The sequence below is a fragment of the Salmo salar genome, chromosome 16 (genome assembly GCF_965601325.2).
Source record: "Salmo salar chromosome 16, fSalSal1, whole genome shotgun sequence".
NCBI lineage: Eukaryota > Metazoa > Chordata > Actinopteri > Salmoniformes > Salmonidae > Salmo > Salmo salar.
Window position 1 is genome coordinate 67,304,251 of NC_138306.1, and position 25,141 is coordinate 67,329,391.

General features: G+C 42.4%; 1 protein-coding gene across 1 annotated transcript; it reads right to left on the minus strand.

Annotated features, from left to right (window-relative positions):
• Window positions 1–472: 472 nt before the first annotated feature.
• Window positions 473–21,000, minus strand: LOC106574269 (cAMP-dependent protein kinase catalytic subunit PRKX). Its single transcript, XM_014150055.3, has 8 exons — window positions 20,554–21,000; window positions 17,206–17,374; window positions 15,668–15,931; window positions 11,535–11,654; window positions 5,481–5,576; window positions 2,547–2,604; window positions 947–1,024; window positions 473–750 (listed from the first exon to the last, which is right to left on the minus strand). The coding sequence occupies exons 1-8, from the start codon at window positions 20,717–20,719 to the stop codon at window positions 625–627; spliced, it is 1,077 nt and encodes a 358-aa protein (XP_014005530.1). The 5' UTR covers window positions 20,720–21,000; the 3' UTR covers window positions 473–624.
• Window positions 21,001–25,141: the final 4,141 nt, after the last annotated feature.

Below are 25,141 nucleotides of genomic sequence, written 5' to 3' on the forward strand. Positions count from 1 at the left end.
ACTGTATGCGTGATAATTTTTGGATCATAAGCTTTGCTCGGTTGGTTGAGTCCCACAAGTTCCAACAAAGAAAACTGGAACCTTTTTGTCCCAACAAAATATAAAATTCCTGATTATTGCATTTTAAACATATTCATTTCAGTAACAATGTCCTTTGGTTCAAAGAGGACCATCATTTTATTTTTTGCATAACAGGAGAAGGCTCAGAGAAACAAAGAAACTGAGGACAGAGGGTTGAGGTTTTAGTTAAGTGAAAAAAAACTCTTTCAAACAAAAATAAATTAATGATAGATAAATATTGTGGTGATATGATGATGCTTTTAGTTATTTTTAGGTCAATTCTGTCCTGCTCTTCCACCCAATGTGGAACACATCAATGTCTTCAAGCAAGATAAAGTTCTGGGACTTGGAAGCTTAGAAGTTCTCTTGCTGACCATACAATGGTGACATCTCAGATGATTTACCAGTCGTTCTGTTATTCAGCAAGATCCAGAAGTCTTTCTATATTTTTTCAACATCTAGAAGTTGGACTCACCTTTTCCAAGATCTAAAAGTTCTTGTCTTTCTCTACAAGACCTATATGTTTTCGAAGTATTTCTCTCGTTACTTCCGCCTTTTTTTTTTTTAGAAGTTCTTGAAGATTTCTAAATCCTTCGCAGGCACAGGTGCGTCTTTCTTCCACTCGTCCTCGGGGTAGGCATCAAAGTTAGACGTGTCACCTTCGTGGGACACCTTGGGAACTATGGGTGGCTGAGGGAACAAAAAAAAATGTGACGCTGGATACATCAAAGAGCTAAAAAAAGCAGGCATTTTCAAAAAAGTATATCAACTCTAAATGGTGAGTTTAATGAAAACAGTATATGCTGAAAATAAAGTGTATGTTTTACGAGTGTTCCCATTGATGTGTCTGGATGATCGTGTGTGTAATATAGCCAACGTGACAGACCTTCAGTTTTCTCAGAGGTACACCATCCCAGTCTATAGACTTGAACCATCTGTGCTTTTTCACATCGTCTGCTCCGTTCTGCAAGAGAAGACATTGTGCATCAGAGCCGTCTGTGGGCGGTCTACTCGACACAATCTGGAATGAGGATAAATAACGTTCTTCTCGTCTGGAATAAATGGTTTGAAATAATAATAATTAGAGCAAAACACTTCATTCTTTCTAAACGCTTTGTGGTGTCTGTGGCGATTCACCCTGTATACTGGGAGTGTGTGGCTAGACCACTCCATGAGTCAGCTAGCTAGTCAGCTAACTAGCACATTTTCCTCAGAAAACCCTTTGAGGCACAAGTCAATAACAGACTGTGTGCCGAATTATGTTTATTTAATCATTGTGCTTACCAACAGTTGTTTTATTGAAAAGAGCCTTCATATACTCCCACATTGACTCGTATGCCTTTGAACAGTGTAATTCAAAACACTCAGACATTATCCTTCGATTGAACGTCAGTGCCAGATACATACATGATTCCAATGAATGAATCATAAAATGTCGGTAGACTACAGGGAATAGAAGTCTGAAACAGATAAATGCAAATTTAGTTTCTTTCACTCTGTCTTTCCATCTTAGGTGGATGAGTAAAAACCAGGCCTGCAGTGTTCCTGAGGCATACATATACTGCACACAACGGTGGCAAGCAAACAAGGAACAATCAGTTCGCCATGAGAGTTAAGATGTGCATGGCGCCTACTTTGGACCGCTCAGTGTCTAGCAGAATGGGCAGTATTGTGCAGTTCAAAAATAAAATCCCTCCCGTTATGACGGAGAGCCAGTTCATCACAGTGGTGTAAAAATAAATTATTTCACGCAAGAGGAATTACTTCATTGAGTGACACAGCGACCCAAACGGAACCCTATTCCCTACATAGTGCACTACTTTCGGCCAGAGCCCTATGGTCCCTGTTCAAAGCTAGTGCACTATAAAAGGGAATATGGCGTTACCAAGAGACCGTGTTCATTGTGGAGGGAGACTCCATTTCTCACTGTGCAAACACAGCTTCTCTGTTGCCTCCTATACATTTCCTGTGCAGATGGCTTGTGCATACTGGCTTCACTCCTACTACTACAGTGGACATCCTGGCTACCAAAGGGGGCATCTTTTCAGCAAGATATAATTCATATTTGCATAGAATGCCCAGTCATGCTGAAATGGCAGGACTAAGTAATGAACCGACTGACTTACTGACAGTGCATAGGAAGGGGAAATAGGTTTTTCTGTGATCCCCCTAAACCCCTGCCGTCCCCTCCCACCCCTTCAACGGTGCAAACTACCTCTACAACAACTTCCTCTATGTATCCAGCTAATTGGAACCAAATGCAGACATTCAGTCACTTCCTAGGCCTTTTCCTTTCCCGTCTCAGTGTTGAGAGTGTGACGTCAAACTGCAAAAGACTCACTCCACAACCTGCCGAGTGAACAAAATACTTGGAATTCTGTTTAATTAGTACTGTGTATCTGTTCTCATGTAATGTTTTAGTATAGCTTGGGACAATAAACATTTCTGAAATCGAATCCCAATAATTATTTGATCTTGAAACTCACCTTCATATTGCCTAACCTCCTGGCTCGGTCAATGACGAGGAACTTCTTGATGAGATCTCTGGAAAACAATAGAAAGACAGTCAGAGAGAGAGTTACAATGAGTTCACACTGACAATCTATCTCCAGACAGCAGTGTGTGTGTGTGTGTTCAGACAGCAGATCTACTGCAGGTCTGCAGTTTCAGTCAGAAGCCAAGAAGTCCGTTTCAATCCAAAAGCTGACAACAAGATGGAGGAGCTTGGCCATTGGAACAACAGATAACCAGACGGATTCATAAAGGTGCCATGGGGTACCAGAGCGGTACATCCTGTGTGTGTGTGTGTGTATATGTGAGGTGCATCCTGACAGAAACATCTCTCTTGCTCTTGCCCTTTCACTCCCTCTCTTTTAATTGAGGGAAAGTGACAGGTTTTAAAGTGAAACTTTTCACAACTATGAAGATGCTGGAGTAGGCATACTTTAGGGATGAATTTGTCTTTAAAATGACAGTGTAAGTTTTCCGATGATATGCGGCCGGCGCTGACAGAGTGAACATTCAATAAAGCTGACGTATATCTCACAACCAACGAGATGCCAGCAGACGTAAATATACTATCCGATTATCGAAAGTCTGCATTTTAGTGTCTTAAAATCCTCCCAACTAACAACAACTTCACAATCCGACAGCCTCCGCTCTCATTCAGTGCCCTCTTTTACAGTTCCTAGGGCAAGGACTGAAATGGGGAAACAATCCTACTCCTATAATACTCCTTGGTCCTGGAACGAACTACAAAAGACTTTAAAGACTTTAATCAGAGTTTAAAGCAATGATTAAAAGAAAATGTCAATGACCATTGTAATTGTATGTACACACTGGCTACTTCCTGCTGACCTCTCGCTAGGTCTCCCTCACAAAAGACATTTCTAACATCAACAGTTTTTTTCCTGGTTAAATTAAAACGTAGAGGGGAAATGCAACTTTCCTTAACCCCAATTGATTGCCCAATCTGAGACAATTCTATTTTATGCAATATGCAAGCGACAAACAATGTCACTGTACATTTCTATGGAAATATACCACACAGCAAGGCTTTTTTTCTGGATCAAAATGGGGCTTAGGTGGTAGGAATGGCCAATGGTGAAGTCACCGACCAACATTTTTGTGGAATTCTACACATTTTGCCTTTGTTGCAGTTTTAAAGCACATTTCCTGCAGATCTACACATTTTGCCATGACTTAGGCTATCTGAGTGACTCAAACATTATAACAAAATCAAATGGGGGCCCCATGCCATGACAAAAATACTCCTGAATGCATTGTTTTTTGAATTTTTGATTCTCATTTTTATTTTGGTGATTGTTAGTCGACAGTTCTCTTATTTAAAAATACATAGGCCCATTATCTTTTCTTCATAGTTTCTATCTGGTTTAGTTTCTATCTGGTTTTAGTCATTTAAGTTTACACTGAAAACATTTTGTATCTTTCTTTCTTTCTGTTTGGATTAAGGCGGCCTGAAAAAACACTTTGCACCCCCCCCCAAGACTTTTCTATGCAGAAAGCCCTGCACAGTGATGTTACTAAATACAGCATATTTAGAATGGCGTATTTGAATGGCATATAACACTTTACAATAAGTTGGTCTTACACCGGTTCAGCAATACTGTAACACGTCTTATCTTCTCTGCGATAGAAAATAGTTACTGCAATGGACAGACAAACACAGCCAGAGCCAGAGCCACGCAACTCTGCCTCAGGTTCTACCCATCAGTTCTGATGGATGGATGGGAGTGGGTCAAAGTGACAGTGATATAGCTGGAGGGAATATTAAAAAAAGAAAACCCTTCTGTCTGTCTGGTGGCCAAAAGATAGACGGCTTAAGTGTTTGGGGGCTCTATTGTTAGTGTGTTATGTAGCAGTGGGACTGTGTGTGTGTGTGTGTGTGTGTGTGTGTGTGTGTGTGTGTGTGTTTGGTAGCAGCGGGACTGTGTGTGTATGTGCGTTAGGTAACACTGTGTGTGTGTGTGTGTGGCCTCTCCCAGGTATCCGGTTGGGCCAGTGTGTCAGGGCTGATTGAGTGCGTCCCAGGACCTCTCCTCCTAAAGCTGGTAATCTCCTCACATTACTCCAACCCCCAGCTGTTCTGAGGAGCAGTGTGACGGTTGTGATGGGTTTAAAAGGACGAGTTCCAACTCAGCAGGGTGTGTCATTAGTGAGGGCCCACACCCCACATTCAGCGTAGCTAGCTCTTCATCTTCTGCATGGGAGGCTGATTGACCCGGTCGTTTGGGAGGATGGTTGCTCTGTGTGACGCAGCCGTTAGCACACACACGTAGATCCGTTGTCTGAGTGCGCGGGCAGGCACACACACGGTCTCACACACACACACACACACACAAGTCTACACTGGAGAGATAGGTTAAATATAGGATTTAGTACATTCCCAGATGCACATACACAACTAAAGGTATTCACAATGCACCTCTGATAAATTCCAATTGTCAGGTCCTAATCATGAGTATTGGTAATAATGCATTTCCAAAACACACTGTTTGTTATGGGTAGAGAGAGTGTGGTGGATGCGGTTGTTTCCAATTACAGTCTGGAGAAGGACTTATCTCAGGAACATTTTGTTTCCTGCATGCCAAGACCTAAATCTAAAAATCTGATTGAAATGTGATGTGAAAAACAACTTCCATAAATTCTCCTCTCACGTTGAAATGATATAAGATGGCTTATCGTATATTATGTATCATAATGGAATACATTTGTGCCGAGGTAGTGGTAGACTTTGGGTACTTTCCCTACATTATTTCACGCACAATCCCCTGTGCTTGGGTGTGTGCTTGTGCTTGTGTGTGTGTGTGTGTGTGTGTGTGTGTGTGTGTGTGTGTGTGTGTGTGTGTGTGTGTGTGTGTGTGTGTGTGTGTGTGTGTGTATGTGTGTGTCCGACTTACTTTACATAGAAATCCAGATGCCGCGGGAATTCCAGCTTTCCGGCGAGGATCTTTTGATAAATACCAAAAGGATTGTCATCAAAAAACGGTGGGTACCTGGAAGGAAAAATAAAAGAATATGTCAGAAAACAGTCCTCTCTCCTCAACCGGTGATTACTTGCAAACTCCTTCAAAATGTTTGCTCCTATTGGCAAACACTAAAAAAATTATAATAAAATGAAAATCACCAGGTAAAAATAGCATCAAAAGCCAGGTTTCCATCCAACCTATTTATGCGAGTCAAGTACGTCAGATTAAAATGTCACGACAAGCTTGATGGAAACGGCAAATTTGTCGGTAAACTTTATAAATGTCCGTCAAGCAAAATACGCTATACAAGATGTGTCTGTTAAATTGATTGGGCGAGAAATGGCAGTGGAAATGCATTTATGCGCAAATATTGACAACCATTATACTGAAGTAAACTTAGTGTCACACGTTGATATTTTGTGTGGTTCCGTGTGGCTCAGTTGGTAGAGCGTGGCGCTTGCAACGGCAGGGCTGTGGGTTCGATTCCCACAGAGGTCCAGTATGAAAGTTTATGTACCCACTACTGTAAATCACTCTGGATCGTCTGCTAAATTATGAAAAATGTTGAAATGTCCTCCCACTACGGCATGGGAAAGCATGCAGTTTATTAGGTTACAGATGAAGTAAGTTATGATGAACTTCACAAGGTGGTGATGCTTGGCTGCTGTTTGACAAATAATCTCTTTTTTTGGCCATTACAATCTCATCATTTTGTTGCCTACCCGCCATCTGTGAGCTGTTGACTAGAGCCCAGCTGTCAAGACCAGAGTAGGCACATTTGCTATATAAAACGCAAAAAAAATTTGTGACAAAACCATCAGTAGGGTTGAAAGTGAGATGGAAACCCATTTATCTGTATTTATTTTTTGGTCACGGGAATTGAACCGCAAAAGTTATTTTGATATGTCCCATGTCAACACGCACAGCTTTTTATCCGCAACAAATCAATTTGATGGAAACACATCTGTGGTGGGAAAATGCATATATTATTTTGATTCAGATTTTTGATGGATGGAAACCTAGCTATAAACAGAAAATTGAAAGGGCTGCACTAAAGTACACGGCAACACAAAGCAGTGAAACACGTGACCCTACAGTTTAAATAACTAATCTGGTGACCTGTGTGTGCCGTTTGACCCTGTGTGTGTGTATGTAGTGTGTCTGCGCACATGTATGAACACACTCGCCTACGTGTCTCTGTAGTACAGAGCTGTAGTTCCTCAGACCAAATCAACTGCATTCTGGTGACTCCGATGGTTTAACGGTGAATGCTTCGCCAGCACTGCTCCAGCCTGGACAAGCCATTAACCGTGCAGACTGCGTTACATAATGGGCCAGGCTAGCCTAGCTAAATACATTACACATGCAGCAGACAGCCGGATAATCACACCAGTTTGTCACAGGGGGCTGCCGAACTGAGGAGTCAGAAACCTCTGCCCGTGGAATGGGGCCTGGAGGCTGTTAGATGGGTAACACAGACCAACTAATGTTGAATACCTATCGTTACTAGTGAGATTCCAGTAATCAAACACATTATACTATATTGCTATGTTTAAGTTGACAGCTATTACAAATCAGCTGCCAGAAGCTGCATGGCGAGCAGTTTGTTGTGATCCTATCAAAACTCAATATTCTCTTAGTCCCTCTCCTAAACTCACGCTATACATCAGTTGGCCCCAACATGCAAAAAAAAGAAAAAAGAAAAGAGCTAGAACGGAACGTGAAGAGCCACCGCCATTCCATGGAAGAAAAACGTTGTTTCAAATTCTGAACTAAAAAGAGAGAACTGGATATTAACACTCACTTATCTATACGAACGTGCTGTGACGGGATTGAGGGAAAAGATTGACGCCAGGATTTGGTCAGGTTTTTTTGAGTATGGATTCAGTTCCACCAAGGATGGCGAGCCGCCCGAACCCAGGACATCAATAAGAAGATTTTGCATGCGAAGATTTCTTTTCCTTGGAGAACACTGAATTTGCACTGCCAACTATGGTGTGGTAGGATTTTTCTTGCAAGACATCATTGCATCATACATTGCAGTGGGATTGTTATAAGCACATGCTACACTCTGATAGGCACAGTCACATTTCATTCCATGTCATAGTGGTTTATAAGTCAGTATTTGTGAATTGGGTTGTGTTTTTCTGTGGATTCATATTTATTGTATTTCTATTGAACAATGAAATCGGAAAGACCCTTGGGCGGGCCCTAGTAAACTATAGGCAGGATGTATGGCCGATATCTACGTCTATTGTACTATTGATGTATTTCATTCATATTAAGCTCATCGTACAAATTTCACACATCAATATTTACTTAAGGCGATTCATTTTTTTGTAAGCATTTTTATTTATACAAGCCGGCATTCTTTTCCTAAATTATTCAGTTGTGTGGTTTTCATTTCTCCGTACTGCTCCAGTAGCAAACCAGGTCCAATAGAGTTTAAGCTTAAACATACAGTAGTCCATCGTGTTAAGCAATTGTTAAGACGGTAAGACATATTACCAACGATCAAAGGTGAACTGCATCAGTGGATGACGGCACGCATCAGTCAAAACCTGTCAATAAACTGAAATGACTAATACGGACAGGATAAGGAAGGGATAAATAATGCCCGGTAATGATTTTTGGTCATGACCTGAGATCAGAATAAAGTCCTCGTTGCCAAGGGGAATGTAATGTCTTTAGCAGGGACAGGTCTCTACAGTGAATGTCAGAGCAGAAGGGAGGGGGAAAAAGAGGAAGAGTCTGGGCGTTGGTAGAATACGAGGGGAGCCAAAGGATGAACCAACAGAGAGCTGCTGTCCTGATGGGTCCTCCTCTTACTGGATGGTAGAGAGGGAGGGAGGCCAAGTGCAGACTACCCCCCCCCCCCAGGCTACCACCCCGCTCCCCCAGGTACCCCGCCAGTAGATTAGTAGTAGAATTAAACTAGCACAGCTACAGCAAGAATGGACAAGAGTACTCTCAAGAATATCCATCTTCCATATGTTGTAGAAAAACAGTTAGGCCTATAAGTTGAGAAATTAAAACTGTTTCCGGTTCACATGGAACTGGAATCGGCTACATTGACCAGATAAGATGTTGTGATGTGAGTGGGAGGGAGGGAGGGAGGACCACACACAAAGACAGGGCTGTTGTCATTAAGGAGAGCAGGCGCCCCCTCCAGGCAGGATTAGATACAGGATGATACAAGCCTACTGGACTGTCTATGTGTGTCGGTGTGTGTTAGTGTGTGTGTGTCGGTGTGTGTATGTAAGATACAGGAGGGCTGGACTGAGTGTGTGTGGAGCTAAGTGCACAGGTGAACTCGTCATGATTATTCCCAGAAGTCAGGACCCTGGGGCGGTTGGATGTCTGAGTGTGTAAACCTACCCCACCGCGTAACTTTCAGTAGCCCCCCCCTCTACATTCTTCCACTACGGAAGCTACAGGACCTTTGACAAAACAGTTACGCGGCAGTCAACATTTAGGGCGTGTTGTTCTGAAGGGAGCTTTTGTCTCCTGGAGCGCTGAATGTGTGCGCACACTTCAAAGGCCAGTGTGACGAATGCTATGGAGAAGGTCACATTTTTCTTCACTAGAAGCCAAAGCCACTGAATTCTCCACTGGCACATGAAGACTAGGGTGAGGTGAAGAGGCACGTACAGAAAGACCTCTGATTCACTGACTTCACTACCACTCTTGTCCAGTCGCACGTTTCTATATTCATATAGATATAATCAATATGTAAAATACAAAAAATATTTAATAAATGTAACATTCTAGGCCTATCAACTTTGATTTTAATCGAAAGGCGTAGATATGAAGTCTAATCTCAGATTTAACATTTTTACCCACTCTGGGGGATAAGGGCTATGCTACATTTCCATAGCAAAACAAAAACAAAAACACCCAAACCCATCTTGTGTACTGTACCAAGGTCATAATAACTAGCGCCCCCTAGGGGCGACTAATTCACATGATCGAAAAAAGGTTGGGAACCACTGCCTGTTACTGTACCACCAACTGAATTTTGCTCTGCTGGAGTACACGTGATTTACCCCCTGATGTGCATTTTACCAGTAGGCCTATTGTCTCCTGAGTCTTCTTAAGTACCCCCTGTGGATAGGCAAAGTACCCCCAGGGGTCCTAGTACCCCTGGTTGGAAACCTCTGTGATAGTGTTATGTTCAGTACGCTATCAGAGCCCTTCTCGCTTGCTTCCATGGATTGTATTAGCCAACGCATTGTCTATGTAATATTATAAACTGGGTGGTTCGAGCCCTGAATGCTGATTGGCTGACAGCCATGGTATATCAGACCGTATACCATGGGTATGACAAAACATTTATTTGTACTGCTTTAATTACGTTGGTAACCAGTTTATAACAGCAATAAGGCACCTCAGGGGTTTGTGATATGGCCAATATACCACAGCTAAAGGCTGTAAGAACAGCCCTTAGCTGTGGTATATTGGCCATATAGGCCATATACCACACTCCCTCATGCTTTATTGCTTAATAATATGGCACTTGGCAGACACTTATCGACTCACAGTTCAGTGAGTGCATACATAGGCTAGGCCCTACATATTTAGCCTAGTATATGTAGCCTATGTGACGCCTGCAGAAATGCATGTGGATTATAAGCAAAAAGCAAGCACTTAACTCATGTGTAGGCTGGGCTCTATAGAACAAATCATTTAACTTGGTGCACTCGTCTCAAAGAGGAGTGGAAGAGCAGCCGGCCACATGAGTGATGCTATATGTTGCTAGCAGACATCCACTCAGTCAGTGAGTCATTTATTCATTCATTAATTCAAGGCCAGTGTACTCTACAGAAGCACTGCTGAATTAGGATTTCTATAGACACCAGGCCGCAGATGTACCATAGCTAAAGGGCCCAGCGCCACTGTCTGTGTTCCAAAGGGCACCCTATTCCCAATGTAGTGCACTACGTTTGACCAGGATTCTGTTCAAAAGTAGTGCACTACATAGGGAATAGGATGCCATTTGGAACACATTTCCGGTGTCATTAAGCTATGGTACAACTACGGTCTGTCTATAGAAATCCTATTTCAGCAGTGCTTCTGTAGGCCTTGAATTAATGAGTGACTGAGTGGGCTTCTCAGACGAGAGAGCATAGCTTTAAGGCACCAGAGTTTGTTATTATGAAACCTTGGTCTCCACAGATCACACACGTGGGAATGTGTCAGAATAAGTTACCTTTGACCTTTCTTCAATCTGTAACCTTCCTTTCATCCTTATGACCGTCCACCTCTGTCATCACAGAAACACAAGGCAGACTGGTCTTGGAATTGAGCCCACTACGAGTGACGTAACCTCATGAGGTCAACTCGCTGAATAACAGCACACTTGTCTCACCATTGACTCGCCACAGACATTCTGCTGGATACTACCCAATGTTCATAGACAGAGCCCATTGTCCATAGATGATAGCCACTCTTCATACATACTACTACACTAGGAAGGGGTCAATTCTATTTCAAATTCAGGAAGTAAACTGTAATTCCGATTCCAATATTTTTTATTAAAAATCAATGAGGAGAAATGGAATGTTAGTTTACTTTCTGAATATAAATGAAATTGACCCCAAACCCTGCTACTAACACCCAGTCATCTTGTCCTCTGGTGAACAGGGCCCCCCTGGTGTTGAACCCTGCTCTGTCAGGGGACATTACAGTATTCAGTTAAATCCCTGCTACTAACACACAATCATCTTGTCCTCTGGTGGATTGGGGCCCCCTGGTGTTGAACCCTGCCCTGTCAGGGGACATTACAGTATTCAGTTAAACCCCTGCTACTAACACACAGTCATCTTGTCCTCTGGTGGACTGGGGCCCCCTGGTGTTGAACCCTGCCCTGTCAGGGGACATTACAGTATTCAGTTAAACCCCTGCCCAGTCAGGACTCATGCCACTAGTGTCCAGCTCAACACCAGTCCTTCCCATTCAGTCAGAGGACAGGACACTACTACTCACCCAGCCAGCATCTCAAAGATGAGGATCCCCAGGGCCCACCAGTCCACCGCCCGGCCATGACCTTTGCTCTGGATGACCTCTGGGGCCAGGTACTCCGGGGTTCCACACAGAGTCCACGTCCTGGATGGAGCGATGGAGAGAGACCGAAAGAGACATAAAAGAGAAACAATACCAGTTTGAACTATTTCAATTCTAGATGTTACGTTACTACAACAGAACACAGGAACACGCGCACACATACAACGTTTATTTTGGCTGTGTGGCCAATCATGTCTGACTGATGATCCTTCTAAGCCTAGGTTTCCCCAAGGGTCACCCTGTACGCAGCACACACTGCACATTCCAATGAGTTTACCCTAGAAGAGGAGACTTCTGTTACATACAGGGAAAGACAACCCCAGTCTTGTAAAGTAATCACCCTGCCGTTTATAGTAGTGTCCTGTATGTAGGTTGCTCTCATAATAGTATCAGCTGTCAGTCGACTGGTCCTTCAGTCAGTAGTAGTGTAGCTTATGCAGGCTGATCTCAAAGTAGTATGTACACTGATATGGTATAACTAATACAACGTGTGTAGCCCGATCTCACAGTACTATCGGATGGTATTTGGATCCAACAGAGTGACGGAGCTTTAGTTTGCTGGAAGTTCTGGTTGTGTTATTGGTAGATCAATGTCTTTGGTTCAATAGTACAGCTGGTTAACACTGTATGGAGGACATATAAAACCCTTGACCACTATTGTCTGGCCAGGGAGAAAATCTGAAGTGGGGAGCAGAATATGACACAACAAATTATAATTTTTATCAGATGTTTTAATGTTCTGAATAAAAAAAATGTATAAAGAAATGGCCCTCTGGAAAATAACTCTTGTTCAGTTGCCGTGGTGATGGTTCATTTGTATGCAAATGGTTACTCTGTTTAAGGGGCAGGCTCAAGGTCCCTGATTTCATTTCCATCTTTATTATACATTTTGAAGTGAACGAGAACGGGACACTTTGGTTGCAAGTGGAAAATGTAGCTTGCATTGTAATTGTAGATTTTTTTTGTTGCATTGCAACCTTTATCAGATAGGCATACAGTACCTACCTCAGACTCAGAGTACTCTCTGGACAGAGCGCTGCTCTACGACTGGAAAAGTTAGTCTAATAAACCGGTAACCTCTGAGCACATCCTAGAACCTAAAGCAGGTCCATTCTATTGTGCCACTAGGTGGCACTGTGGAAGCATCAACAGTGTGGTGTGATAATGTTCCACCTAAACTAATCACACATACGTCACACACACACACACACACACACACACACACACACACACACACACACACACACACACACACACACACACACACACACGAGGAACCCCACCAGTGGCAAGGCAGCCAGCTCGCTCATTCGTTTGTTGTTCACACTCTCGCCGCATTCGAGGCAATTTCTTTTGCCGTCCATTTCTTTAAGTGGGTCACAAGTTGCACATCAGAGACATCTACTCGAACTCTGTTTTACTCTCCCGGCCAGAGAAAATGTAATCTTAGTCCATTCTGTTTACATGTCAGTGGGTCAGGTTTGTGTACAGCGAGGCTCCCTGCAAAACACCAGCGCTACTGCAGTATCACTACACTACTGCACTGCAGATACAAAACTCTTTTAACCCGAGTGCTGCAGCTTTCCAATCCTACGGAGGTTACCGAAAAGGACTAGCTGCTTGTAACGCTAATATAAAAACAAAACAACGGCAATTTCATCTCAGCTTTGCATTTTTTTCCTCATGTTTTGGGATTCCGTCTTAGATAGAGCGAGGATTCCCCTCCATGTGAATATTATATGGACGTGTAATATGACAACTCCCGGAAGGATATCTATATCCCTACTAGAGGTTGATAGATTATGATTTTTCAACACCGATACCGATTATTGGGGGGGCCAAAAAAGCCGATACCGATTAATCGGACGATTTTTGTATTTATTTATTTGTAATAATGACAATTACAACAATGCTGAATGAACACTTATTTTAACTTAATATAATACATCAATAAAATCAATTTAGCCTCAAATAAATAATGAAACATGTTCAATTTGGTTTAAATAATGCAAAAACAAAGTGTTGGGGAAGAAAGTAAAAGTGCAATATGTGCCATGTAAGAAAGCTAACGTTTAAGTTCCTTGCTCAGAACATGAGAACATATGAAAGCTGGTGGTTCCTTTTAACATGAGTCTTCAATATTCCCAGGTAAGAAGTTTTAGGTTGTAGTTATTATAGGAATTATAGGACTATTTCTCTCTATACGATTTGTATTTCATATACCTTTGACCATTGGATGTTCTTATAGGCACTTTAGTATTGCCAGTGTAGCTTCCGTCCCTCTCCTCGCTCGAACCAGGAACACATCGACAACAGCCACCCACGAAGCAGCGTAACCCATGCAGAGCAAGTGACGTTTGAAACGCTATTAGCGCGCACCCCACTAACTAGCTAGCAATTTCACATGGGTTACACCAGCCTAATCTTGGGAGTTGATAGGCTTGAAGTCATAAACAGCGCAATGCTCGAAGCATTGCGAAGAGCTGCTGGCAAAATGCACGAAAGTGCTGTTTGAATGAATGCTTACGAGCCTGCTGGTGCCTACCATCGCTCAGTCAGACTGCTCTATCAAATCATAGACTTCATTATAACATAATAACACACAGAAATACGAGCCTTAGGAAACTATTTTGTGCAATGAACGCAAGAGAAGTGACACAATTTCACCTGGTTAATATTGCCTGCTAACCTGGATTTCTTTTAGCTAAATATGCAGGTTTAAAAATATATACTTCTGTGTATTGATTTTAAGAAAGGCATTGATGTTTATGGTTAGGTACAGTCGTGCAACGATTGTGCTTTTTTCGCAAATGCGCTTTTGTTAAATCATCCCCCGTTTGGCGAAGTTGGCTGTCTTTGTTAGGAAGAAATAGTCTTCACACAGTTTGCAATGAGCCAGGCGGCCCCTACTGCTGCATATGCACTGACTCTGTTGCAAGAGAAGTGACACATTTTCCCTAGTTAAAAGAAATTCATGTTAGCAGGCAATATTAACTAAATATGCAGGTTTAAAAATATATACTTGTGTATTGATTTTAAGAAAGGCATTGATGTTAATGGTTAGGTACATGTTGGAGCAACGTGTACCTAAGCGATTATATGCAACGCAGGACAGGCTAGATAAACTAGTAATATCATCAACCATGTGTAGTTAACTAGTGATTATGATTGATTGATTGTTTTTTATAAAGATAAGTTTAATGCTAGCTAGCAACTTACCTTAGCTTCTTACTGCATTCGCGTAACATGCAGGCTCCTCGTGGAGTGCAATGTAAAGCAGGTGGTTAGAGCGTTGGACTAGTTAACCGTAAGGTTGCAAGATTGAATCCCCGAGCTGACAAGGTAAAAATCTATCGTTCTGCCCCTGAACAAGGCAGTTAACCCATCGTTCCTAGGCCATCATTGAAAATAAGAATGTGTTCTTAACTGACTTGCCTAGTTAAATAAAGGTGTAAAAAAATAAAATGTTTTTAAAGAATATATAATTTAAAAAAATTATAATAATCTGCCAAATCGGCGTCCAAAAATACCGATTTCCGATTGTTATGAAAACTTGAAATCGGCCCTAATTAATTGGCCATTCCGATTAATCGTCCGACCTCTAATCCCTACTGTACCAATCAGGCAAATATGTCTGTATGGCTACAATTCCTAAACGTGTCATAGTCTTACAATGAGACAGAAAAACAAACAGCATTCACTCCCACAATTAACATGGCAATCTAATAATATCCTGGTTATGACTTGTTAGGGGGCATAATGCCTAACAATTAAGGATGTCCTGGCTGTGCAGTACACCTGCTCCCAGATGGGATGATATCTGTGGGGACGAACAGCTCATACGGGACGCTGCTCTGCGGCTGACCCTGTGCTGCTTCCAGTCTCTAGTGTGTGTTTCTCTGTGTGTGTGTTTCTCTCGTGTGTGTGTGTGTGTGTGTGTGTGTGTGTGTGTGTGTGCGCGGTCTCAGGGAGGTTGGAAATATAATAACACAGTCCAAAGAGACATTTCCGTTTCGACGGACAACAAAGTTGCACTCTACGGCATTACATCATACCTGTCCGAGAGCTTCTTAGCGAAGCCGAAGTCCGTGAGGCGGATGTGTCCCTCGCTGTCCAGCAGTATATTCTCCGGCTTCAGGTCTCGGTAGACGATCTCTTTGGAGTGGAGGTACTCGATGGCACACACGATCTCCGTGGAGTAGAAGAGGCCCGTGGTGTTGCTGAAGCGCCCGCGGCTACGGAGGTAACTGAACAGCTCGCCACCTGGAACGTAGTCCATCAGCATGTATAGTAAACAATCGTCATGGTGGGTCCAGAACCTGGAAGGTATAAACAGGAAATAAACACACCGGTACATTTGAACAAGGTGACTCTATTCAAACACAAATATTTGTCGGGCTACAGTGGTTGGATGTAGAGAGTTAAACTACATGGTAGTCTGAGGCAGTGTTTGCTCAGCTTACAGCACGTGGCATGGGCCTTGTCAAAACAGTTGTAGAGGACAAGTGGAAAGTGTTTTCTAATTATCAATTAGCCTTTTAAAATGATAAACTTGGATTAGCTGCGTAGCACCATTAGGTGCAAAAACTTGACTTACCTAGTTGCGGCCCACTTTTTGGAAGCAAACCACTCGATTTCGTCTCTGCGTTATATTGGCATCGAACATGTCACCCTCCCTGGGAGAGGGGGTGACCTTGATAATTTATTGTTAAAACGAGAGGATGCCTGGATCTTTAATTTAAAGACCCTTGCACCCTTCGGTCTCAACATAGACTTTGATCTGAAGCCATTCTTGTGATTATTGTGACTTTGCCATTGTAATTGTTTGTAAACTTGTGTAGTCTAAAATGAATCTATGATCGTATGCTATCCATTTGTTTTTTGTATGCTGTTCTTTGTATGCCATTTTTATATTTGAGAATTAACCAATGATATTAGGCCACACTTGGCCATGATTACAGACACCTGTGTGTCTTTTGACACTATATAAACGAGTCATCTTGCAGTGTTTGTGTTCATACCCTGATGAAGACAGCTTGGCTGTCGAAACGTTGGATATTACATTTTTGCATCCGAGCTCCTAGAGTGTGCGGCTCTCCCTTATTTTCTAGTTTTCTACTCCGTTAGCCAGCACCTCGCCTTAATAGGTGTGCGTTTCTTTTTCTTCTAAACTTGGATTAGCTAACACAACTTTCCATTGGAAAACATGGGTGGGCCTCTGTCCGCCTATGTCGATATTCCATAAAAATCTGCCGTTTCCAGCTACAATAGTCATTTACAACATTAACAATGTCTACACTGTATTTCTGATCAATGTGATGGTATTTTAATGGACAATTTTTTTGTGCTTTTCTTTCAAAAACAAGGACATTTCTAAGTGACCCTAAACTTTTGAACGGTAGTATATATTTCATCCACCTCCAACAGATCTGTGGCTGATGATGGCGGTAGTGTTGAGGTGATCAGACACTCACAGTCTAATGAGGAAAGGGAGGTTGACTTCGGTCAGGACTTCCTTCTCTTTATGTTATGATAGCATAACTTAAAACATAGCATAAATGGCTATGTGGTGTTGAGGTGATCAGACACTCACAGTCTGATGAGGAAGGGGTGGTTGACTTCCGTCAGGACTTCCTTCTCGTTGTGGACGTGCTGCTCCTGCTTCAGCCGGATCACGTCGGGGATCTTCATAGCCTTCAGAGCGTAGAACGCCCTGCTCTTCTTGTCTTTCACCAGGAACACCCTGCCAAAGGTCCCTGTGCCTGAAGCAAGGAGAGAGGGGAACAGTCATTAGACAAGGCGTTAAGTTCTCTGTCACACACACCCACATGTCATAGAGCAACATTCAATTCAGATTATTTCTGCAACAAATCAACCACAATTATTTTTTACTTAACACTTATTTTTCTTAATACTGCATTGCTGGTTAAGGGCTTGTAAGAAAGCATTTCACTGTAAGGTCTACACACCTGTTGTATTCGGCACAAATACAATTTGATTTGATAATCAAGAAGAGATCTGTGGTTAAGTCAGATCATGAAACCAGAATGCTATATTTGTGATGTTTTTGACATTCAATTATCTCTGACATGTCTTCAACCCTTCCATCAATTAAAGAGGTCGAATCTGGAAGAACTGTCCAAGATTCCTTGAGTTGTCTTCTCACTCTTTTACAAGTCTGAGCTCATTATTTCAGTCAACAATTCAAATTGTTTCTCTATTCCCATCTCCTGTTCAAGAGGAGTACAAAATAACACCCTATGCCTAGTCATATTTCACTGTGAGTAAGGAGAGAGGGAGTAGACAAACAGAGAACAGAGAGATGGACTCACAATCCCCCGATAGAGTCATGGAATGTTGGCTTCTAGCACATTTGGGCTTACTTCATACAAGGGATCTGTGTCCTTCCCTGTTCTCAGTCTCCATGGTAATCTAATAGGAGCAAGCAAGCAAGCAAACAAAGCCCAAACCCTTTGTCTTTTTACTCATCATATGATAACACAGAGGTTAGATAACGGCCAGGTTTGACTCTGAGCTCAGCAGCACTACCATATCTGAAAACATTGCTGGTGTAATATTTCGCCTCAAGGCAGATATGTTCTAGTACACTCGGCACAATCAGATGGATATTCTATGGATTTTTGTCCTCTCCTCGTGGGCCTAGTACTACTTATCTAGAGATTCCCAACAAGCAGGCTTTAGGCCTACACTACTAAAGCATGAAAAACAGCAAAAGAAAATATTTTGGCAAACATAGTGAGCACCTTGCTCAATATAAATGAGCTAATAATGACATGTGCGTCGTCTTTAGGCAACAGCTTAATCAATATTTTGTTTGTATTCAGAAGGAACCCTTGCTGCAGAAGCCAACTGTCTAGAGAGATTAGGCCTAGTACCTGTCAGCACAGTAAAGACATATGGTAATGTCCTTTTCCGATCACCGTTTGTTGTTCCCTCAAGTAGCCTAATCTTCTTGTGGAAGCAGCAAACTGACATTTTTCTTCCTGCTGATTTTGTAGCTCCTGTTGCATTTTTAGATGTGTGCATGTATATACCATTTTCATCATATTGAGTGATTACCACCAGAAATGTCCCATGATTTAATTTGGCCATGTGACATAGGTTTTCCCCTGCAAGTGGGTCAAGCCTGGTTTGTCCTTTTCTCTCCAATAGAGCAACGCCTGAGGTAAAGTGATATGCACCAAATACTGCACTGATTACTTTGCATGGTGTACTGAATACTGAATAGTGTTTCCAAAAAAAGAAAAACAGCTAGGCTATATGATAACAAATGGCACAAAATGGATGCTTCTCTCAACACCAACGTGAGGTATTTTTCATGGAAACAAACCAGAGATCTAGCTAACTTGGAAAAGAAGGGTAAAATAGCTGACCTATTTTTGCTCCAGACCTGAATTGAATCAATTAGTGAGAAACAGTGACACTTATTTTCACAGCTAAGGTGTTTCATTTGGTCAGATTCTTGGTTTGCTGGATGCTAGCCTACATGTATTTGAATAGAATACAGAATGTTTCTTGTTCTAATTTTGTGGGAGCAGAACTAGATAGGCCCGTGTTTTTATTTGATTTGACTGGCACTACATATTTGATGGAACAAGGCCAGACGTGGAATAATAAGAGCCTAGCTCGTTGATGCTACTCAATGCACTTGGCCAGTGGCCACGTATCTTGATGTAGGCTTAGGACCCACCATTTCTGCCTCATCACCAGAAAACATTTCCTATGCACGAAAGATGGGCAAAATGCCTGTAAGCGTCGAATGTCACGTGAGAACCAGGTGCCTCATTATTTCAATGACCATTAGACAAAAGCAGTCGTCAAGACATGTAACTGATTTGTCATAAGCACTAAATCCCTCTCATCATCTAACAAAAGGCTTTGCAAATTGGATGATTTTATCTTGGGATTTTAAGCTTCATGCTTTCCCTGATCGCGTGGGCTTAGAATGAGATGGGAATTCTCTATTAGCCAAGTGTCCGTCTCGTCATGAATCAAATATGAGAGCGCTGTAAAAGAATAAGTGGTTTTCGTGATCAGTAGCCTGTGTTCAGTGTTGAAGTAGTGCATGTTGTTTTAACATTCTTGGTTTCTGGCATTAGACTCACCACAGAGTGGACTCCACCCATGTGAAAAAAAACACAGTTCAACAGCTGAGTCTGCTGAAACATTACCCATGCAGTGAAAGGACTTACATGCCCAGACAAGTGAGCAGGACCAAACATGAACTTTGACATTCACAGGGCACTGCTCACAATAACAACACGAACATCTGACACCTCACCTTACTAATATAGCTAGTTCCTTTTTACAAAAAAAATATATACTCACCCTCTCTAGACTAGTGCAAAGGGTTTCAATGTAGCAAAATCTGATAAGGGAAGTAAGAGTTTAATCCATTAAGCTTTCACTTCTCAAGCTGGTTATTTCATGTATGCAATGCAACCATTAATCCTTCTTGATCCCTTAGATGTACACAGATATTTCCCCTAATACCATGTCAAGAAAATGTTGAAGAGCCCAGCAACCGTGTGGGATTATGAATTCCTCAATGATTGGCCACAGAGCGGGCAATAAACCTATGGGTGAGCTTGACTGAAAGCGAGAACATCCTTGTCCACTTCCGGTTGACAGATTAAGTAGCAGACCGAACAGAGTCATGACAGCTATCTTCTGACTCAAGAGTTGAATGATGTTTCATGGTCAGCATATCACCATGTCATATTCCATGGAATGGCTGATCACATAGTCGCCTTGGCTTTCATTGCTTGTGCTGTTCTGCACGAGCCACACATGTACCAGTAGTAGCTTATGCCCTATATTGCCTAGTTGATAGGCAGGATAGTGTGAGAAGCCCTGTGATAGACAGACCAGTTTCACCAGTGCGTGTACTATAACATACTGTCTTGCTGCCTAAACTTACCAACTGTGGAAATGGTGTCCAGGTCATCGAGTGAGTATGTCCTGTTGTTCAGTGTTAACGATGCTGCTTCGGCCAACAACATGGGACTGCTCGCGCAGGTCTTGGCACTCTCACGAATGGAGTTGCTTTCATTAATTATCCCAACCTTTGCCTTTGTTGATGCCATTTTCCGTATGCATCCAAATGTAGCTATGCTAGCAATCACTTTAGCCACTTTACCAAACCGGTTTCGCCGAGGATAGATAGCCAATGACGGCTACAGTAGCCAATTCTCAAGATCAGTGTCCGCCTTATTCCCTAATACCAACTACGGTTTTAAATCAAATGTGGCTACTTCCCTTGGACAAGCGAGCATCTTATTTGTCTTGATAGCTAGAAAACAGGTGAGGATCGTATCCTTGCGGAATCGCATGATGTAGCTCGAGCGGTCACTGCTGTCAAATGCAGAAGCTAGCTAGCCATAGCAAACGGAGTAGCTATCCAGCTATAGCTAACACAAAAGAAAACCATCCCACACCTCGCGTCTGAATGAATGAATGACCAACGTTAGCTAGCTAATGTCAAACTACAAACTCCTACTGCCCGTTTCCGTACGAGCCTCCGCTTGAGTAGTTAGGGGGTCTCGTGTTGTCTCGCTAGCTTAACTTCCGTCCTAGGAAGCTAGTTGGCTAGCAAGAAAGATGAGACATTTAAATTATTTACTTCTCTCCTTCGTTCGCAAGTAGAACCTCACCCAGTTCAACAACACACATACAGGGCAAGGGAGAAGTGGGGATTGCTTTGTGTTGACAAAAAACAGACCAATGACTAAACACCCCATGTGCAAATTAAACCAATGGTATGATTAAAGGGGCGTAGACCCGTTTGACAGACAGCTGGAAAACGGCCGTAAATGTTCTTTCTACATGTACAGTTTGAAGACATGCCACTCAAATGAAACACGGTTCCCTCTGTGAGATTAGACTGATACAGACAGTAAAGAGTACCAGTACACAGCAATAGCTAAATGTAGCCTAATCTCAAATTGCAAGGTTTTAGATCGCGAACTAATCTCCACTCTCTCTGTAAACCCTTGACACAGTAAAACCTGAAAGCTCTGAGTAATGGGGTGTGTATTATTTACTCATGGACTGCGGTGGGGAGGGTTGGGATGAGGTGCTGCGGGGTATGGGGAGTGGAGTGCCTCCTTGCCTTCTCAATTTTCAGAGGAAATGACCAACTCTCAAAATTCCCAAATTAGAACAGCTGTTTCCGGCCCTCAGATGATTTGTCACTAAGGGACACATGACACACTAAGGGGCCAGGCTCAGGTTGGCTAACACACACACACACACACACACACACACACACACACACACACACACACACACACACACACACACACACACACACACACACACACACACACACACAGTTATGTATGATACACCTCTACCCACAAGTAATATAGGAGCCATACGTGTCTGCACCTACCTTTTCCCCACATACAAAATACTACAGTTTACTATAGAATATTACAGTTTAAGATATGATACTACAGTTTACTATAGAATACTACAGTTTAATATAGAATACTACAGTTTACTATAGAATACTACAGTTTAATAATAATACTACAGTTTACTATAGAATACTACAGTTTACTATAGAATACTACAGTACTTACTATATAATTATATAGTAAACTGTAGTATACTGTAGAATACTATAGTAATTACTACAGTAATGTCCGCAAAAACACTACACTTTTTATCCGAGGTAAATACTGCACTATTGAATGTGCATATACCTGCCAATTCCCCTCCCCATATCGCAATTTGTGCCACCCATAAGTGAGAAACCTACAATACACGTCAAGTATAGACCATGAATGTTGACCTATTTAAAGGTCTTACTCACATCAGCTGCGGAGAGCGTGATTCACACAGTCGTCCGGAACAGCGGGTGCTCTAATGCATGTTTCAGTGTTATTTGCCTCGAAGCAAGCATAGAAGTAGTTTAGCTCGTCTGGTAGGCTCGTGTCACTGGGCAGTTCTCGGCTGTGCTTCCCTTTGTAGTCTGTAATGGTTTGCAAGCCCTGCCACATCCGACGAGCGTCAGAACCTGTGTAGTACGATTCGATCTTAATCCTGTATTGTCACTTCGCCTGTTTGATGGTTCGTCAGAGGGCATAGCAGAATTTCTTATAAGCTTCCGGGTTAATGTCCCGCTCCTTGAAAGCAACAGCTCTAGCCTTTAGCTCAGTGTGGATGTTGCCTGTAGTCCATGGCTTCTGGTTGGGGTATGTACGTACAGTCACTGTGGGGACGACGTCATCGATGCACTTATTGATGAAGCCAATGACTGATGTGGTGTACTCCTCAATGCCATAGGAAGAATCCCGGAACATATTCCAGTCTGTGCTAGCAAAACAGTCATGTAGCTTAGCATCTGCTTCATCTGACCACTTTTTTATTGACCTAGTCACTGGTGCTTCTGCATACATTTTTGCTTGTAAGCAGGAATCAGGAGGATAGAATGATGGTCAGATTTGCCAAATGGAGGGCGAGGGAGAGCTTTGTACGTGTCTCTGTGTGTGGAGTAAAGGTGGCCTAGAGTTTTTTTCCCCTCTGGTTGTATATTTAACATGCTGATACATATTTGGTAAAACAGATTTAAGTTTCCCTGCAATAAAGTCCCCGGTCACTAGGAGCGCCGCCTCTGGATGAGCGTTTTACTGTTTGCTTATGGCGGAATACAGCTCATTGAGTGCGGTGTTAGTGCCAGCATTGGTCTATGGTGGTATGTAGACAGCTACAAAAAATACAGATGAAAACTAGGTAGATAGTGTGGTCTACAGCTTATCATACAATACTCTACCTCAAGCGAACAAAACCTTGAGACTTCTTTAGATATCGTGCACCAGCTGTTGTTTACATATATGCATAGTCCACCACCCCTTCTCTTACCAGACGCCGCTGTTCTATCCTGCCGATACAGCGTATAGCCAGCCAGCTGTATGATGATAATGTCGTCGTTCATAAGATATTACAGTTTTTAATGTCTTGTTGATAGTTTAATCTTCCTCGTAGGTCGTTGATGTTATTTTCCAATGATTGCACGTTAGCTAGAAGAACGGAAGGCGGGGGGGTTATTTCGATCATCCTCTTTTTCTTCGTCGTCTCTTCATGCAAATGACTATGTCGTTCACGTCGAGCTTGTCGGACTCGTTAAAGGAAAAAAAAGCTTCTGCCAGTTCGTGGTGAGTAATCTCTGTTCTGATGTCCAGAAGTTATTTTCGGTCATAAGAGACGGTAGCAGCAACATATGTACAAAATAAGTTAAAAAACAAACATAAAAACACAATCGGTTAGGAGCACGTAAAACGTCAGCCATCTTTTCGGGCGCCATTCTGGAGTTTTTGGGGGTTACGGTTAATCCTGAGGGTTACGGTTAATCCTGGGGTCAAAGGTGAGGGGTTACAGATAATTTATTATGTGTTGGGTTAGGGCTATAAAATGTTCTACTCCTGACGTTAATGCTACGTAGAAACTGTCACTGTACAGTTTTATTTCTATTTCATTCTCGACCATCCTACTCACCAGTCTGTGTCTCTCTTTCACCAACACCTCTTACTCCTCCTTCCTCCTCTACTCCTTGTCTTTGATCACCTTCCCTATTTCTCCTCTCTTTATGTCCAGGAGTTTTGCAAGAGCGTCCTCTTCTCTCCATCTCCTCAACATGAACTCCGGCCCTCACCCTCTGTTTCTCCTTCCCTCTGTCATCTCCTTCTCTTTTGATAGCTGTGCTCTCACCTTCTCCACCTCCTCTCCCTTCACCTCAGTCTGAACATTCTCATTCTCCTCCCTGACAGCCATCCTCTCTTCCATCAATCATTCGCTTCTCAGAACGATCTGATCCCTCTCCTTATAATCTTCTATTTTGTTCCCACAGTCTTCTCCCTCCTCTCCCCCTGTCCTCCTCCACCTTCTTTCTATCGAATGCCACCTCCTTCCTCTGCCAGTATATGAAATGACTCCAAATAGTATTTGAACCCAGGTCTGAACCCAGGTCTGAACCCACTACACCAACAACCCATAGAATAAGAATGAATAGAAATCCATACATTTTTGCCATTTAGAAGACTGGTCAAGGGCACATTGACCAATTTTTCACCTAGTTGGCTCGGGGATTCAAACCAGCGACCTTTCAGTTACTGTCCCAACACTCTTAACCGCTAGGCTACCTGCCGCCCTACGAATCATTCTCATTCTATGGGTTGATAGTTGTAGTGGGATATAATATAGAATTGTAGTGAATAGAACCCATATAATGAACTCTTCCAATTCTATGGGTTGATTGTAGTGGGGTAGAATATATAATTAAAAAGAAAATAACCCATAGAATGAAACAATCTGACCTGTGTTCAAATCTGTGCTTGATTAAGCTTGCCTGACCCATTGGAACTAATTAAATAGTCCCAGAAGTGCAAACCCCACCCATCTGGCACTCCAGACAGGCTGAAGTAAACGCTTAAAGTATTTGAACATTTTTTAAAGATTTAAAATACTAGGCCTATTTTAACCCAGGTCTGCTACCAACATGCTTC